Here is a 17,399-nt window from a genome sequence, read left to right on the forward strand (position 1 = left end):
TGTCTCTGAGTTTTGGGACCAGAGTGGTACCTGGTGGTCCTGGAGCTGCTGGGATCAGGCTGAAGAGGGAAAGCTCAGAAGAGCCTTCTCTTCTGGAAGAGAAGGCAGAAGTGGGGATATGACAGAAGTAGAGGTTCTGTGTGGTTGCTGCTGAGGTATCTGGGGAGGAAGCTTTGGAAGAAGACAAGCCATCACATTCAATGTCATTCAGTGAAATTCTGCTGCTCATTTCAAAACTTTTACTGACATTCAGTTGTACACACTGCCAGGATTATGATGGCAGAGGCAGTGCTGCTTCATATTAGTGCAGGTGGGTGCTTGTATTCCTCTTGGTGTGGAGCTGTCAAATTTCTTTCCCCATCCTGGATTTCCTGTGGATATAAAACCTTATTGCGTGTTTTTTGTTGTGTCTGAGTCCGGTCGTGGGAATGGTGCCATCCAAATGTGCAGCACCAAATGCTGCACTGCCAGAAGGGCAGTGTGTGCAGGGCCACTTGCCCTGCTGCTCCACCACACATCTCACCACCCTAGGCCTGTGCAAGAGCCACCACCATGTGGTTCGTGTCGGGGACAGGCCACCAGCAACGGGGTCAGGTGGGTCAGTGACCCATTTCCTAGGCATGTCTTGCCATCTCTGTGTGAACGGCTGAGCCAGAAAAGGACTGTTTTGTTTTGCCTTAAAGGAAATTAATTTGGTATCATGCTGCTTCCCAAGGCTGAGGAAGCAGCCAGTAGTGATGGATAAACATGTGGGTCTGGGAGTCAGATTAGGCTGTTGTTTTTGGCAGACCCCGACTGCACCAGCAGTAGGGTTTTACAGGGACAACTCTGCTCTGCCACAGACCAGGGGAATCCAGGGCATCCATCCTGAAGCTGTCTTGGATGCAGCCAGGTTTTTTCTTGGATATGATGCTCTTAATGCCAAGCTGGAAACACCAGGGGCAGCCTTGGTGCTACTGCTCGCGCTCTATCAGGTGACAGCTACCTATTTTTATGGTAAACCTGAATTTGGCCTCACAAAATATTTTGAAACATTACTGTGAGAGCCCAGGACTCATTAGGTGTCACATGTTCCTGTTTTGTAGCAAGAGAAATAATAAAACCCTCCCAAACAGTTGCTCTGCCCACGGGATAAAGAGGATTAAGTCTATATTTGTGCCACTGGTCTCATGTTACTCCTGATCCCTCCAGCTCTCAGGCAGACACACAGAGACTTGTTGATTTCGTCTTTGCAGCAAGAGCTTTATACAGAAGATGTACATAAGAAAATATACAATTCGATTTCTATATAGGAGGCAGAGGAGTTTTCACCCTCTTAAAGGTCATTTACACTGTTACAGAGGAATAAATAGACATATATTTATATAACTCTTTAGGATTAAAAAACATAGTTGAATTGCAACTGTGCAATTGAAATAGCTGTGGCAATAAACCAGTCATCCTGGTGTCCTGCTAGATCCTCTGGAGTATGGGTGGGAAGGAGAGGAGGGGTGCCTGAGCCAACTGCACCATGCACACCTTCTCCTCTTGGACATTTTGGTGACCCCACAGAGTGAGAGGGAAATCCAGTCTTCAGGTGGCTCAAGTTTTGGAGGTTCCCAGTACTGTTTCCTTTAAAGGATTTCTGGCCAATTTTGGGAGATTGCTGTCTCAGGGCCACTGGCTCTTGGTCACTGCTTTACCTGTTCCCTCAGCCCTGGCCTGCAGGGATCCCCTCTGTGGGTAGGCAGGGGAGTCTGTTTGCATGGGTTGAGACCAATTTTCCTTATAAAGCAGATGGGGGAGGGATGCTCCTGCTTTCCCGTTTGCTCCCTCTCCTCTGGAATGGGAGGGACAGCAACTAGCTGGTTGATCAGGGATGTGGATTATGTTTCTTTTGGGAAAGATGTCTGTGTTTTACCAGCAGGATCTAGCTTAGCTTGTCTTAGTATGGTCATGCATAGTTTAGTTTTTAAAAAGGCCTCTTTTAAAATACATAGATGTCGGAAAAGATTGAGAAAGTGGATTCCATCGTTGTGGTCAGCAGAAAAGCAGGGATTCAGAGGAGGCTGCAGGTGTTCATATATATCAGAAGTATTTCCTGACAGGTAGGAGAAGCTCAAGGAAGGACTCGGAAGTCAGTAGTTTTCTGATGGTTGAAGTGACCGGTCACCAGGACAGGCCATACTGGAGCCTGCTAGCATTAAAAAAGAGAGAAGGCCACACCTTTAAAGAGATTTTTCCAGCAGAGCAGTAAACTTGCAACATTTGTCTATTTTTAAATCAGTGGATGAAGCCCATACTTGAAAGTGAAGACTTTGGAGTCAAGGAGCTGTTACAACTTCCCACAGCAGAGGAAATGGGTTAGTCCTATCTCTGAGCTACTCTGCCAACTCTCTGTGTGACTCCTGAGGATCTTACTCAAAGTGCTGATGGTCAGGGAGCACTTTCTTGGCAAAGGAAGGAAACTCAGAGTGAAATTTTCAAGAGTAGTGGACTATTTTGATGCCCTAATTCTGAAAATCCAGGGCAGGTGTAATCTTAGAAACTACCAAGCAGCTTTTCATCTTAAATATAGCCAGTGACCCAAGTCAGTCCTCATCCCTGAAATACAAACCCCTGTATGTGACAGCTGCCTGGCTCTCAAGGGGTGCATGATGAAGTCGGAGGTACTTTCATAAAATTCATGCTCACCACACTGGAGTGGGTTTGTGTACCTGCATTTTGGCACTGACACCTGAAGGCACTGAGCTTTATCTTCTGCAAGACTGAATAGTTTCCTATTTCATTAGCACTTGTAAACCTGTTTGAGGGAGCTGGATGGAAAGTCCTACAGAAAAAAAACAGGACATGGTTTTCTTACTTTCACCACGGAGGAGTGAACTGGGATCAAGTTCAGGCAGGGAAAGAAGATTAAGAAGGGTCAGACCCGTAAATAAACTATATTTAAGTACTGTGGTTTAGAAAACTGAAGTTTTTCCGTGCTTAGAGCAGAACCTTTCCTGCCCTGTATGGAATGACTGGTATTTCCATCTCTAATCCATAAAACCCTCTGGCACTACAAAAGAAATAATCGCTTTAGAAAGGCACAGAGCAGCTGGCATAATCCCTGACATTTTGGTCATAAATTTCCTTTCTCCACCCTGCTATGCATATCCTTAGTGAAGTGGGGATCAAAAGGCCATAACATGGCACAATGCCCACCTCTTTTCATACAATACAGTGCAGGATCACTGCACTTTCCTTAAAAAATGAGCAAAGGTCCCTTCCCCAAGAGCTTACAAACTTGCAGGCTCATTCAGAGTTCTCTGGAATCTGTACAGACTCCAGACCTATTTCTGGGATGGGAAAAAGTAAAATGCTTGGGGTGGAGTGATGACAGTTGTGGCTTTTTTGCTCCTCTGCAGGCTGAACTTAATAACCCTGGTAGTTGCCAGCTGTGGAAGGTGTCTGTGTGATCCGTTTTCATAGTTGGTGTTTGCCTTGGTAACTGTCAGCAAAAGCTCATTGCTGGAGGGGAAGGCAGCCTGCTCTCTGAATCGCCTCCTGGCTGAGGACATCTTACCCAAAGAATATTTGCCATCTTGAACCTCCCTCCTCTGGGATACTCATTTGAAGGCAACAGCCATTGATTTTAAATACCTGACTGTCTTGGAGGGAATTGTAATTGTGGAAAGGGAAGTGCTGGGTCAAGAGCTGCTCCTTATGAAAGATATCTGCTTTCCTGTGGGCTGGGAAATCTGGGGCAAGACTTCCCATCAATGCCCTGGATTTCACACCAGACCTGGAGGACCTTTATAGGGCAAAGGGCTGAGCATCTCCAGTTGGTTAGAAAATCTTGTGTGGTCCCAGCTCAGGGTAGGAGTCAGCTAAATCTGCCCTTGTTTTGATATATAGTGTCTATGCCTTTTGCATAACAATTACATCTTGACTTGATATGGAGCTTTGGTGTTAGGACAGGGTGCATGTCACCATAGTGCCTGAAGCATGAATGAGGCTTAAACCCTGTTACAGTGTAGGGCTTTTGAAGATTTCAAAGTTATTCTGTGTGTATTTTCAGGATCCTTACTTCTCTATTTCATATTCACTTACATATTTTGCCCTTAATTTCTGCCCCAGGCCTCTCTTTAGCCCTATATTTTTTTCACGAGTTGATTCTATCCCTGATGCTACAGGCAGGTTCTCTGTTATGGGAGCTCATGGCGCCAGGAGATGGTGCAGCTCTTAGCACAGACCTCTGTGGGTGGATGGATGAGCTGCTGTAAATGAAACCCTGGTGGCATTTAAGACTGATGCTACAAAAGGTGCTGGGGCTTCTGGTGCAACTAAAGGGGAACCATCTTACGTGTTTAATGGCGGCTCCCCTTCCTGGACCTCTTGGTAGGCAGCTTGCAGGAGCGGAGGGCTGGGGTGTCCCTGATGAGCTGTCCCCGGTACTGGGCTGGTGTGGAGCAGGTGTCCTCAGCACGGGTGCGGTTGCCTTTCAGCCACCTGTGACACAGGGAGGAAGGAAGAGAGGAACTTGAAAAAGGGGCAAACCATGGACATCAGAGGGCAGGGTGGGGAGAGAGCTGCCTGACAGCAGTGTCCTGGCACAGGTCGGGGGGCCCAGGGAGTGTGGGGTGTGGCAGTGCCGTACTTGCGCAGAGGTGCCAGCTGGCAGTTGCAGTGCCAAGGGTTTCGGGAGATTGTCAGCGTCTCCATTTTGTCAAAAGGGAAGTTTCGGGGCAGTTGCGTGAGCCGGTTGTTCTCCACATGGGCAGTTTTCAGCACGGTCACGCCAGCAAACGCATTGTCTGCAAACTGAAGCACAGCGGTTTCTGGTGAGGAACATGGAGTTGGGGAATGGGGACTCCAAACCTGATGGCCTCTGTTCCAGACTTTGAGTGTCATAAGGACAAGGCACTGGGACATGTTGCCTAGAGAAGTTGTGAATGTGTTATCCCTGGAAGTGTTCAAGGCCAGGTTGGACAGGGCTTGGAGCAACCTGGTGTCCTTGCCCATGTCAGGGGGTTTTGGAAAGAGATGATCTTTAATGCCCCTTCCAGCCCAGGTTATTCTATCATTCTATGAAGCATGGAGAGAGCAAGAGAAGAAGCTGTGAACAGGGAGCTGGCTTGCTGGATACTCTGTACACTTGAGAGGCAGCAGACTGGTGGGCTCATGGTTGATGGAGTCTCCTACAAGTGGGAGACCAAATCCATGGTGGGATTGTCGCGGCCCCATCCCTAAATAAATTGAAGTCTGGCAACACTTTTTATTTTTGAGCCATACTTCTCCATTCTAAATGAAGATATATTCTGGTATATTCCTTTCTAAGGCTGGAAATCCTCCCAAGGCCTGTTGCCTTGCCTGGAGTGACTGAAGGAGGAGTGTGTGTGGCCTCTGAAGGGACTGTAGACTTTGGCAGTGCCTGGGCGCTCTGAGTGGAAATTTACACTTGGCATTTGAGCAATGTAGAAATACAGGCAGGTTTCCAGCACCTCAGCCTCCTCCATTTTTTCCTCATTTCCAGTGTTTTTTTTGGGTTTTTTTTTGCAAGGGATGCTGTAAAATTTGTGCTTTCTTGGTTAATAGGGAGGCTTTAAGGTAGAGCCTCCCTTAAGAAAGCTGTCAAAAAGCAAGAGAGGCTGTGGACCTGACGCTGCAGCCCTCTCCTCTCTTCCCTGAGGCCTCATCCCTGACGTTTTTCAGCTCATGGTTACTCAAGTTGGAGAGTTGTTAAAAGCAAACCCCTGAACAGGAACTTCCATGGCAGTGGTGGACTGGAGAGGGGCTCCCTGACAAAGCACAAAGCTCTTCTTAGCTATGACAAACCATTTCTCCCCCCTCTCAAAGTGGGGGGAAAGCTTTCTCTGAAGGTTGGAGAGGACACTCGCTAGGTCTTCCCAAAGCCCCAGGACCCATGCTCCTATTTCTGAAAAGAACCTTGCACTTCTCATGGACCATCAGGGCGTGTTCTAAGCTGAAATGCTTGACAGAGGAAATGCACTACTTTAAACCGTGAACTTTTGTCAACTCCCAAATTGAGCGTTGCTGGATGGGATTAGAGATTAGCCAGATCCTTATAGCTGTTGGACAGTCAGCATTGCTGGTCTTCTCCTTCCAAAACTGAGCTGACCTCAGGAGGCTGCTCTGAGGGATGCTGGTCTGAGGGATGCTGGCACACCGTGCAGAGGGGCGGGAAGGCTGGACAGTGGTGTTACTGTCTCAGCTGCTCATTCCTCTCCCAGCCCCGTGAGAAGAGTTCACATTTGCTGCTAACAGCTACAGAGCTGCCTGCCAGACCGTGTCTTTGGGAAGAAAAGGGTGATTTTTATCCCTCATTTAGATGGAGGATTACTGCTGTTATTTTACACTGAATACACAGACAGGGGTGCCTGTCTCATGTTGAGGTACAAGGAGGATCCTGGCCTGTGCAACACAGCCCTGTGGGGTCCAGTGTGGGTCTGTGATGCTGGGGGGGAATGGGAGCTCTGTGCTGGAGACTGAGCTCTAGCTTTTGCTCAGACTCTTCCTTTTGCTCAGCTGTAATTTAGGCTGGAGTAGAATTGCGTGGGTTTACACTTGATCAGCTCAAAAATCTTGCAGCCATGCAGGGAAGAGCTAAGGACAGCATGTTTGTGAAGGAGAAAGGGCTGCAGTAAAGATGCCAGCAGTACTTAGAGCATTTGGTGGTGATTTCCTGGATCATGTGGCCTCTGTGATTAGATGTCTCTTAGCAGTGCAAAGTTCACACGTGGACTGTTTGGGTTTGAGGCCTTTGAAGATTTGAAGGGAAAATGAGCTGGAAGCTTTGTATTTGCAAGCTCTAAAGCTGCAGAAGCCACCCCTATTAGTGCTGATCCCATTAACTGATGTCCTGTTGGGCTGCTGGGGAGGAAAGGAGGCACTGGCTGCACAAGAGCCTTTTAAGTTCCTATCCACAGGTGGTTACTGTAAAAGAAAGAAAAAAAATGTCCTTTTTGCTGGCTAGAATTGTTAACCGTTGGTTCTTGGTCAAACCAAGGATGCTTGTTTCCCTGGAGCACCCCAAAGTCTAATTTCTTCAACATGTAACTTGGAACTCTGATATCTCGAGCTGGTACATTATTAGACTGCAATATTTAACTGAAAGTGCCTTAGAACTGAGTCTACAGAAGTGCTGTCACAGAACATCTAAGGTCTTGCCTAGTAAGGTAAATAGATCCTTTTCAAGCATTAAGTTTGCTCAGTCTCATACTGGAGAGGTTAATGCTCAGAGTGGACAAGGCAAATAAATACTTAAATACTGAATACTGAATAATACTTAAATACTGGATAATGAATAAATACTTAAATACTGAAGTTATTACTGAACTGGTTTAGTTAGTGTTGTTCTGCACCTGGACAAGCTGTAATTTCAGTTTTTGAGCTTTTTGGGATTCTATCTCCCTTTGAAAACTCTGGTTTTATGCATTTCTTGTAGCTTTCATGTGATCTGCTCATCATTGTGAGACTGTCTGAGTTGTGAAGAAATTCTCTTTTTCATCACATCTTCCTGCATGTGGTGGGTGTTGCTTTGCCATGCAGTCCCACCCTGCCTCAGCTGAAAGCTCTTTGGGCTTCCTGGCAAAGCATCATCCCAGGGAGATCTGTTCTGTTCTGCCTACAACACCCTCTCTTCCCAGCCATGGGGGATTCACCCAGGACATCAGGTTGCATCAAGATGCTGTGCTGGGTTCTGCAGCACTGCCTGGCTTTTCAAAGGTCCTAATACAAGTGATTCCCTGAGTGTGATACTCCTGACTGTGGATCCTGCTTTCTCACAGAAAAAGGAGGGGGTTGTTTTGCCCTTCAGGATACCTGAATGTCCTTCCTCCCCTCCAGTGGGAACAGGGCTCCTTTGTAAGATGCTGCAAAAGTTCCTTTTGAGAGAGCATCAATAAACAAACCTTTCTTTGTAACGTGTCAGGTTGGGAGGCAGTGGGGAGGTGAAGGTCTGCACCTCTACCTGTCTGCAAGGCAGGGGTAAGAAACCAGGACTGTTCACAGCCCCTCCAAGGAGTCTCCCTCTCCTGATCTACAGCAGGTACCTGGGCTGAGCAAAGGAGGCAGAGCAGTTCAGCTCTGCAAGGTGGAAGTGCCCTCCACTATGAGGCACATGCTCACCTCTCATGCCTCACCTTGTTTCTGTGAGTATGGCAGGTTCCTAATTGTCCTGGAGCATCCCAGATACCTTTCTCAGTGTCCGGTGTCACCTCCAGCTTGGGAGGGAATGCACTGCCTTGCATCCATCCAGAGGGCTTAATCAGTTCCAGATAATTTGGTTTTGCATAAATAACTCAACAGAGGGGTGGGGAGTGCTCTCTCATCCCTCGCTTGAGCCACATCAGGGTGTAGTCAGTGCCTTGCTGCCTGCAGAGCTTACAGACCTGCATCTCCCCTCTCCTCTGTAAGGGAAGATCAGCAAACCAAGGGCTTTGTAAAGGGGAAGAAAAGCAAGCCCCATGTTTCTGATCTGGAGCAAGTGGAAAGAGAAGGGACTCACCTTCTTCAGTTTCATGTTGTCCAGGTGGAGTGTCTGCAGGTATCGCCCGAAGGACTGGAAGGCGTTGTCAGGGATGACCTCAATTGGGTTATGAGAAAGTTTCAGTTCCTCCAGCACTCTCAGCTTACTCATTGCATTCACAGGGTAGCTGCTCAGCTGGTTCTTGTCCAGGTGGAGGACAGCAAGGTTTTCTACATCCTCCATGGCCCCAGGTAGGAGGTTGGTGAGGGAGTTATCGGAGAGGAAGAGCCAGCGCAGATCTTTAGCCCCATTGAAGACCCCCGGTTTCAGCTCCTGGATTTTATTGCTGCCCAAGTGCAGGATGAAGAGGTTGACAAGAGGGGAGAGGAGCCCTTTGGATAGGTCTGGGATCTTGTTCTTGTCCAGGTACAGGTAGGTGAGATCAGAGAGATCATCAAAGGCTCCTGGCTTTATGACACTGATCTGATTGTCACTGAGATAGAGGTAGACCAGGCTCTTGAGCCCCCGGAAGGCTCCGGTGGAGATCTCCTTAATCCGAGAGCTCTGGAGGTGCAGGGACACCAGCTTTTTCATGTCACGGAAGCCGTTGGTTGGCAGGATGGGGAAGTTATTCTTCTGCAGGTTGAGAAGCCGTGTCTGCTCAGGCACTTTGGGGATCTTCTTCAGCCCCACGTTGTCACAGATGACGTGCTGCAGTTCTCCGCCGTGGCAGTGGCAGCTGGGGGGACATGCCTGCATGGTGGAGACGAGACATGCTAGCAGGCTGAGGACACTGAGGAGGAAGCCTGACCCATTCATGGTCAGATCTGGAATTAAGTGTGGTGGGAAGAGAAGCAGGAGGAGGAGAGTGACGGGTGGGAGAGAGAGTAACCGGGTTTGCAGCATACTGAACACAGCCCTATTTATAATGTTATTAAAAAGCAAAATCCCTTCCCACAAACCACAGGCAGCAGCCAGTTGGAAACAACTGGCTTTGGGAACTTACTGTGAGCTTAACCCCTTGGCACCAGGCAGAGGAGTGTCCACGGCCCTGCCTGGCCCTGCTGCTGAGCAATGTGTAGAGGTAGTTTTCATCTCTGGAGGAAAATAGGAGGCAAATACTCAAGAAGAACCAATGCAGACCTGCTCTGTGGAGAACCTCCCTGGTCTCTGCTGAGCAGGGCCCAGATTCATCTGCAGGGGGGAAAACAGCCTGGTTTGGTTGAACAGCATAGCAGGGAGCACTGCTGAGCTCCACAGCCACCTCCTGCTGGAGCTTCCAGCAGGCTCTGGGGTTCTATTTAGCCTCAGCTGGTTTGGGGAGAAGCAGCTGGTCCTGTTCTCACAGAGGAAGGCACCTGGTGGGGGGTGGGCTGCCCTTTTTCACTGATTCAAGAGGAGTTTGCCTAAACAGGGATTGGAGAAGGTGGGAGTTCTGTGGGGTCATGCCAAAGGCCAACAGCGCAGCAGTTGTTCTTGCAATGCAAAATTTTGGTTGAACACTTCCAGATCTAGGCTGCATTGAAGAGCTGGCCAACAAAAAACAAAAACAGTCTTAACTTCTACTGTATCTTTTCTTATGAACAGTTGAGGATAATATGGTCATGGTCAGGACATCTGGTGCCTTCCAACAAGGGATGGGGCAGCATCAGAGCCTGCAGGGAAGTGGTGGGACATAGGCTGGTGGATATGAAAAGCTAGGCAGTGGTGTAGAGGTAGGTGGCAGTGCCTGTGGCTCTTGAGGCAGAGCTGTGGAAAGGGAAAAGCATTGGTATTGCTAAAGGGATGGAGAGGTAGCAAACAAAAGAATCACTGCTGGAAGTGGGAGTGGCATCTGCCTTGGCTCCTGTCTTAGGGTAGTGGTGGCAAAGGTGAATTAACACCACATGGGATGTCCCCTGCTCTCCCAATAAAGAAGGCTAAAGCAAAGCAGTTAAAAGCCCCAGCGCCTGCTTCTGTGAGTGTGAGGAGAGAGATCCAGGGGTTGCAGGGTGGGGTTTGGAATTGGAACACTTGGAACTGATTTCCAGCCAGTTCCTGGCTGCAGCAAACAGCTGAGAGCTGAGCATATAACTGTGAGCTTGTTGAGATTTCTGCTCCTGAGGCTGGCTGCAGAGCCCCAGTGGAACCTGTGCAGCAGTGAGACGGGCTCAAGAAAGGGAGGAAATCCAAGGGCTGACTTAGGACACAGACTGGCTTATTCACTGAGATTTCTGGGTTTTTCCATTGTTGCAGCAAGGAATCAGCTGGCGCCGCCGAGCGTGCTCCAGACCATGTTATGCAAACGGCCTGGCAGCCCTGCTCTGATCAGCAGCTGTCAGTCTGAGCAGTGTTTGCACTGCAGGACTAATCTGGGGGAGAAAGTAGGCTTCTGGGGTGGGAATGTGGTTCTGGTGAGCCTGTGGCCAAACAATGATGTAATGTGGAACCCTGGTGTAAACCAGGCCATGTCAGGCTTTCAGTGTTTGTCAGCCCTGATATGTGATGCCATGGAGCAGCTCACCTCAGCACCAAGAGCTTCTCACCTCTGGAGAGATGGTCTGACCTTGAGAGCTCCATGCTCCTGCTGGAGGTTACTGTGGGATTTAAAACTCTTTGATCAAAACAATGGTATTTTGGCTTATGCCTGGTTCAGTAGACACCACAATGGTCATGCCAGAGAAGCTCTTTGAGTGCCTTGGTCAGAACATTTGAGACACAGAAGCAAGAGATAGACAGAACCTTCCGTGTTTTCCTTCTTTGCCTCTTCAGTTTGCTGTTCCATGATTCTGAGAGTGCCCCTGAGTGTGCACTGCTCATAAAGCTGAGGCAGGGAGCTGGGGGAATGATTGGAAAAGAAAAAAAAATACCTTCAAAGCATCATCTTCTATTTATTAATTAGTTTTATTTTTTTCTCTCTGAGCAGGTTCAACCACTTTAATTTTCACTGTAATACTTTGATTAACAATTCCTGCAGTTATGTTATTCTGTGCAAGAGCAACTGGTAGCTGATATTTAAAACCCTGCCTGTTTCTGCTGGACACTGAATCTTTCCCATCCCCTTGCAAAAAAAAAGTCATCTAACAGCTTACTGCTTCTGCAGAGATTTTGGCCAGTGTGGGTCAGGCTGGAGCAAAAAGCTGGTGAGGACCTTGCAAACCCCATCCATAAATACGTCCTACCCCTCTGTATTTCTGGAACAAGACTCTTTTCAAAGGTTAAACTGCTCAAACCTCCTTCTCTTTCTTCCTCTCAGGATAAAATTCACTTTCTTCCACCCTTTATCTGTTTGCTGGCTGAAACTGCAGATCTGGTGGGACAGAGACACTCTCCCTGCAGGGATGTGTGTCCTGTGGCTGTGGACACCAGTGAAGTGTAGCTTCCTTGTGAAAATGCTGGGATATAGCTGCCACGATGCTGATGTGAGGTGGGAAGCTGTCCCTGCTTCAGCACTCCTGCCAGTCCTGATCCTGAAGTATAGTTTAGGTTGGTGCCAGGTTATTATTGGTGCCACAGTGGAGTGGCAAGAGGGAAAAGGTGTCTGCTCCTCAGATCCATTTTCCAGACCCAAATGGTGAATAAAAGGAAGTTCTTTCCTTTAGTATTTTTTGATTTCCATGCCTCAGCAAGCACATTCCTGTGGTGGGAGCTGTTTGGCATCTGCCACAGTTGGCACCTCTCCCCTGGCTCCAGGCTGTGTGTGTTTTGAGCTGCTCACTGGACGGCTCTGCTCTTCGCACACCAGGTTTTGCAACCCTCAACTGGCCAGCAAATGTCCAGCCATCCTCAAAAGCCTGCCTGGGTCCCACTCGTGGGTGGTTTGCAGTCTGCAGGTGACAATGGAGCAGTGTTGGTGTCCCTGTGCCGCAGTCAAGGGGAGCTGAGTCCTGGCCAGCTCCTACCTCACACATCCTCTGGGACCAGCACTGCAAGGACATTGCAGAAGAGGCAGGATTATCCTGCCACCTCTCTTTCTTAATTGAGTAACAGTTCTGCAAACATTGCTGGTGATTTGCAGATGCTGGACTACCCTTCTCTCCTTCTTTGAGGCATTGTGGGCTAAGCAAATAAATACAGTTTTTGAAGCAGTATAAATATAGATTTGGGCTGTTTCTTTGATGTTGCAGGTCTGACCTGGTTTGGTACAATACTGGAGGTGCTCTATTCCATCTTTATTTTTATAAGTATGAACAGTTTTGGCATATCAAGACAGCTCCATAGTTGAAATAGTCCATTGTTCTTTTAAGCCTGATTCTGTAGTTTTAGGACTCCAGATCTGGTTTCCTGTGACAGTGCAGACTTGCAATCACCTTCTTGGAGTGGCACCAGTGTAGCTGGCCTTGGGGTGCAGCCCTCCTCATTTTGGCTGAAGGTGGGGGCTCAGGCAGCTTCTGGGGGTGTCCTGGAGCGTCTCAGCTCTTGTGGAGCTGAGCCCTTGGCACTGAGTGCTGGGTTGGGAGCAGAGTGGGAGAAGGTGCAAGTTCAGCACTGTCCCATGGATTTGTCCCAAGGACAGAGTACGCTTCACACAGTGTTTGAAGAGCTGTGGTGGGTGGGCAAAGGTGAGTCCCAGAGGCTTTCCTGGGTTCCCCTCTCTTCCAGGCAGCTCCTGTCCCAGCAGTAGCATCCAGGGCTCTAAGTTCAGACCTGAATTGCCATTTTTATTTTAAATTCTTGAAGAGTCCCCATACTGCAGTGTGAGGGCTGCTTGTTGAGCTGGAGGAGGTGATGGTGGGTCTACCTCCTTCCTTCTGATGGTTTTCTTCTACTGTAACATGGCCTCCACCCATTGATCTGCTGCCAGTTTGGCTCCCCATTGATGTCTACCCACCCTTCCCTTCTGCTGATTTCAGCAGCTGCTGGATGAGGCTCTTGGCCTCTCCAGTGAAGCTCACCCAGCCCTTACAGCCTCTCCCAGCCCTGCTGTGTCCACCCTGCAAGGCACCAGATGTTCCCTAGCATCTCACTACTCTGGCCAGGGCTCTTGTCCTGGTTTGCAGAGCCTTCTTCCCTTGTGGAGCACCACTGATCCATGCAAGACTTCTGACTTTCCCAAATGTTCCCCAGCCATTAGTCCCCTCTGTTCTCAAAATGGAAAGTGGGCTCCTTGTGGTGACAACATTTCTGCTTGTCCTTGGCCTCCTCATCCCACCCCACCTTGTTTTGGGGACGACCTGATGAGTAGGTGGTTTCTGTAGCTGTGGAAATGGGCTGTGAGAACATTTTAAATGCCTCATGGATGCAACATGATTCCAGACTTCCAGCCATGTGTTTGGTCAGAGCTGAGCTCTCCAAATCCATAGGGATGTTACCTTTGCTCCTAGATTTTTGCTGAGTTTCCTTCTCCAATAGCTTTGAGCATCCTGATACCCCCAAACCATTGGTTTTCTACCTTCACGTGACACTTTGTACATTTTCTCTCACTTTCATTTTAATTTCACTTTTCCCAAATGCATTGGCATCAGCATTAGGGAGGATGGAGTTAATTGCACAGTAAAGACCTTTTATCACACTGTGGATAAACCAGTAACTGCCCATGTCTTTGCTGGTTGCCACTAGGCAGCACTTCTGCACTGCTGGCAGGAAGGGGGAAACACTTCCAAGCCTCAAGGCTTCTGCTTTGCCTGGAGAGAAGAGAGGCAGCTTTAACTCAAGACCATGAGGAGCAGCTTTTCCTAACTGGGCAATAACAGGAGATTCATTCCCAGTGCAGTCTCAGCCTGGGCACACTGGCTTGTCCTTTCGGTCTCCTCCTGAGGCAAAGCCATTGCATGCCACAGCACAAAGAAGGTGCTTTGGGCACCTAATATTTCTGGGATCTCTTTTAAGCCCCATCCAAACTGGGACTGTTTGGCAGCTCTCTTGGTGGAGAGAGATGTCAACAGGGTGGCCACCCTTGGAGATTTGTCCTGCAAGACCTGTTTGTGTCCTGATGTTTTTGACACAAAGATGGTACTGTTGCTGGGGAAGGAAATGAGATCTCAGTGTGATACAGGCTGGATGCGATCAGAAGTTGTTTTTTTGCAGCAGCAAAGTTGACCTGAAGGTTCAGGAATATTCCAGTACAATTTGGGATAGTGGGATATCTCTAAAGCAAGGAGATGCATGTCCCCAGGGGACAGAAAAGTTTAGAGTGATCTTAGCAGTGAGCAGGGGAAGTGGCAGTGAGTGAGGGAAGGTTCTTGCTCAGTTAAGAATGATTTGGAGCTGGCAGTGATGGGAAGGGATGGGGTTGACTCAGGTAGAGATATCCAAGACAGATGCAGTCAGCACGGGTTTAGGGATAATTATATCCATCCAGCATGTTACTCTGAGAGGCATTCAAAGGGCCTCTTAGAGGTCCCCGAACACATCTCTTGGGTTGCCAGTCTGCTTTCTGTTGTTCATGTATGCCCTCTTTGAAGTCTGAAAATCCCTATTATTTCACAGTCAATTTGCTGCTTCTTTTCTGAGGCCAGTATTGTCTCCAGCAAAGCTCCATTTCTGTAGGCTTTAGTTTGGCAATTCAAGCCCTGCCATCATCATCCTCTAGCATGGCACAACCAGAGGGTGGTGATGAGGAGTATGAAGATCCTCCCTGAGAAGTGCTCAGGTCCAGGGTAGGGTGTCCTCCAAGGAACTCATGCTTTTCTGCAGCCCTGACCTTCTGCTCCAGTCCCACCCAGTATAACCCACTTGGGCTACTGGCAGTTAAAACCCCAGCCTCTTCATTACAGCCATTCAGCAGCAGTTGAATGTGGAGGACACTGGGTGTTTTTATTGCTGTTGAATGCCAGGGAAAACCAAGGAGCAGAGGGCTGATGTGGCTTCTTCCAAGTTATGCAGGAAATAAGCACCACAGTTGGGAAAAACCCAGGGTCTTCAGAGTCCCCACAGTCCCCAACACATCAGCCTGCCTTCCAAATGTTTACTAAAGAGACTGGAGTCTGATTGTTTTTACTTTATTTTTAATTTTTAGACGCTTCTCTCTTCAGGCTGTTTGCCTGTTCCACAGTATTTGGACCAGTATTTGAACAGCACTAGCAGGAAATGTTTGGGAAATGTGCTTTAAAAAACACAGTTCTGCTAAGATGTTCTTTTCATTCCTGGTTTATACCGAGGCTTGGGATTCACAAAGAATGAATCTCTTGTTGGTAGGAGCAAGTTAGGCAGCAGTTTGTTTTGGAGCTGTCTTTGTCATTACTGAGAGCAGGACCGATCTGGATGTTGGGGGGTCACTTGTGGTCCTACAGTAAAAAAAGGCTTTGTGGTCAATTACATTTTGTATTCTTGTAGCTCCTCTTGAAGCCAAGGGTCCAAGCTGGAATCTTTGCCTCTGGAAAGCTCTGCTTTGACACTACATACAGCTCCAGTGGAAATTATGGAGCTGATGCTGAAATTATTGGGTGAGGTTTTCTGGACTGAGTTACACCAGATGACAAGGCTGAATGATGTTAAGTGTCCCCTTGAGTCATGAAGGCTAGGAATATTTCCAAGTTTAAATTGGTGTGTGGAGTTTCGTGGAAGTGTTTTGTCTGCTGCTGACAATGGACTTGTGAGATGGTCCACGTGTCAGAAAAGGGTTGGGAAGACAGCTGTGCTGTCACAAGTGTTTGCTTCATCCCCTGCCTCCATCCCAGGAATACAGCTGTGGATAACCATCCTAAGACATCTTGGAAAAATCTGGAGCAACATCCTGGTAACCAGCTACAGAGTGATGTGCTGGTGCAGGCAGGGGAAGCAGTAGTTAGGAAACAGATGAGGGGCTGGAGGTTCAGACCTGTGTTGCCCTCTGAACCAACTGGGAAGCCCATTTCTGAGGGTACGAGGGTGTTTATGGGGACAAGCCACAGGCCAAGGCATCAATAGCTGGTGTTTGGGGTAAAGGACACAGTGCTAGGCATCTGGAGGAGCCTGGTGAGCCACAGCACTCACAGCATCATTCTGCCAGGGAGATGCCTGCTCCTGCATCCAATTAAACTGCTGGAGTGACCTGGAGAGGCAGCAAGGATTGACTCAGGGCTTGGCTGGGATCCTGGGACCCACACTGCAATTCATCCAACAGAATAAAACAAAAAAACAAAGGCACTGGGATTTTTAATATGTGTTTAAGGTCTTGGATTTGGGTCTGGTCAGTCATTTGATCCAGCCACAGGACTTGTATTAGTGGGTGGGAGAGAAATCCAGTCTGAGCATGAGATGCTGTGGGTTTGCACCCAGCTGGGAAGTTGTCCTTGTGTCTGGGAGCAGAAGCCTATTCACAGTTGCTCCCTGGGGGCTGCCAGGCTCCAAGCAGAGCAGTTTGCACCAGATGGTCCCTGCCGCATCCTGAAGAAGTTCTTCTCCAGATTCCTGGATAAAAGCAGGCTCTAGCTTGGATTCATGCTGACCCTGGTGCAGTCAACAAGAGCATCAGCCATTGTGACAGACTGTGCCCAACATGAGTTCCTCCAGCAGCTCCAAGCAGTGGAAAGTGCCAAGTGCTCTGGTGTTATTACACACTGTTGTACCCTATACCAGTGTTGTGTTCAGCTCATTCACAATATCTTCATCCTTGTTCACATGCTTCATCATAGTCCTTTGCCAAGCTCCACGTTAATTTGGGGCACAGTGCCTGGAGTTGGGTGAGCACCATGCCCAAGTCATGACCATGGTAGGCACACCTGGGCATTTACTCTGAAGGAACTGACCAGATCTGGGTGCCAGGGCAATTTGAGGGTCAGAGCTGCTCACGTGTCAGTCTGGAGAACTGCAGGAGAAATGAGGAAATACTTCCCACATCAGCCCTTTCACAGCCATGCTCTCCCAGCAAAGCAGCCACAGTTGACATTACTGGGATGACATTACTCTGAGTGGGTCAGAAACACCAGAGCAGTGCTCCAGCAGCTCCCACTGCTGAAACACAGCTCCCAAGACCTAGAGATGTAGTAGCAATCCCAGCGATGGTGCTGTTGGTGCAGCTCAGAGCTGCCCAGGGCACCTCTTTTGTGGC

General features: G+C 48.5%; 2 protein-coding genes across 5 annotated transcripts in view; one reads left to right on the top strand and one right to left on the bottom strand.

The window, feature by feature from the left end:
* The window catches only part of ACSF2 (acyl-CoA synthetase family member 2), a 36,449-nt gene that overhangs the window by 15,590 nt on the left and 3,460 nt on the right, over positions 1–17,399 (top strand). The window lies entirely within an intron of this gene.
* CHAD (chondroadherin) lies at positions 1,215–9,322 on the bottom strand. Of its 2 annotated transcripts, none has more exons than XM_053994817.1 (4): positions 8,489–9,322; positions 4,619–4,782; positions 4,325–4,470; positions 1,215–2,176 (listed from the first exon to the last, which is right to left on the bottom strand). In XM_053994817.1, the coding sequence occupies exons 1-3, from the start codon at positions 9,266–9,268 to the stop codon at positions 4,329–4,331; spliced, it is 1,086 nt and encodes a 361-aa protein (XP_053850792.1). In that variant the 5' UTR covers positions 9,269–9,322; the 3' UTR covers positions 1,215–2,176; positions 4,325–4,328. The 2 variants fall into 2 exon arrangements, with proteins under 2 accessions (XP_053850792.1, XP_053850791.1); XM_053994816.1 differs by having other exon boundaries at positions 1,215–2,173; positions 8,489–9,308.

This window comes from Vidua macroura, chromosome 19 (genome assembly GCF_024509145.1).
Source record: "Vidua macroura isolate BioBank_ID:100142 chromosome 19, ASM2450914v1, whole genome shotgun sequence".
In the NCBI taxonomy this organism is placed as follows: domain Eukaryota; kingdom Metazoa; phylum Chordata; class Aves; order Passeriformes; family Viduidae; genus Vidua; species Vidua macroura.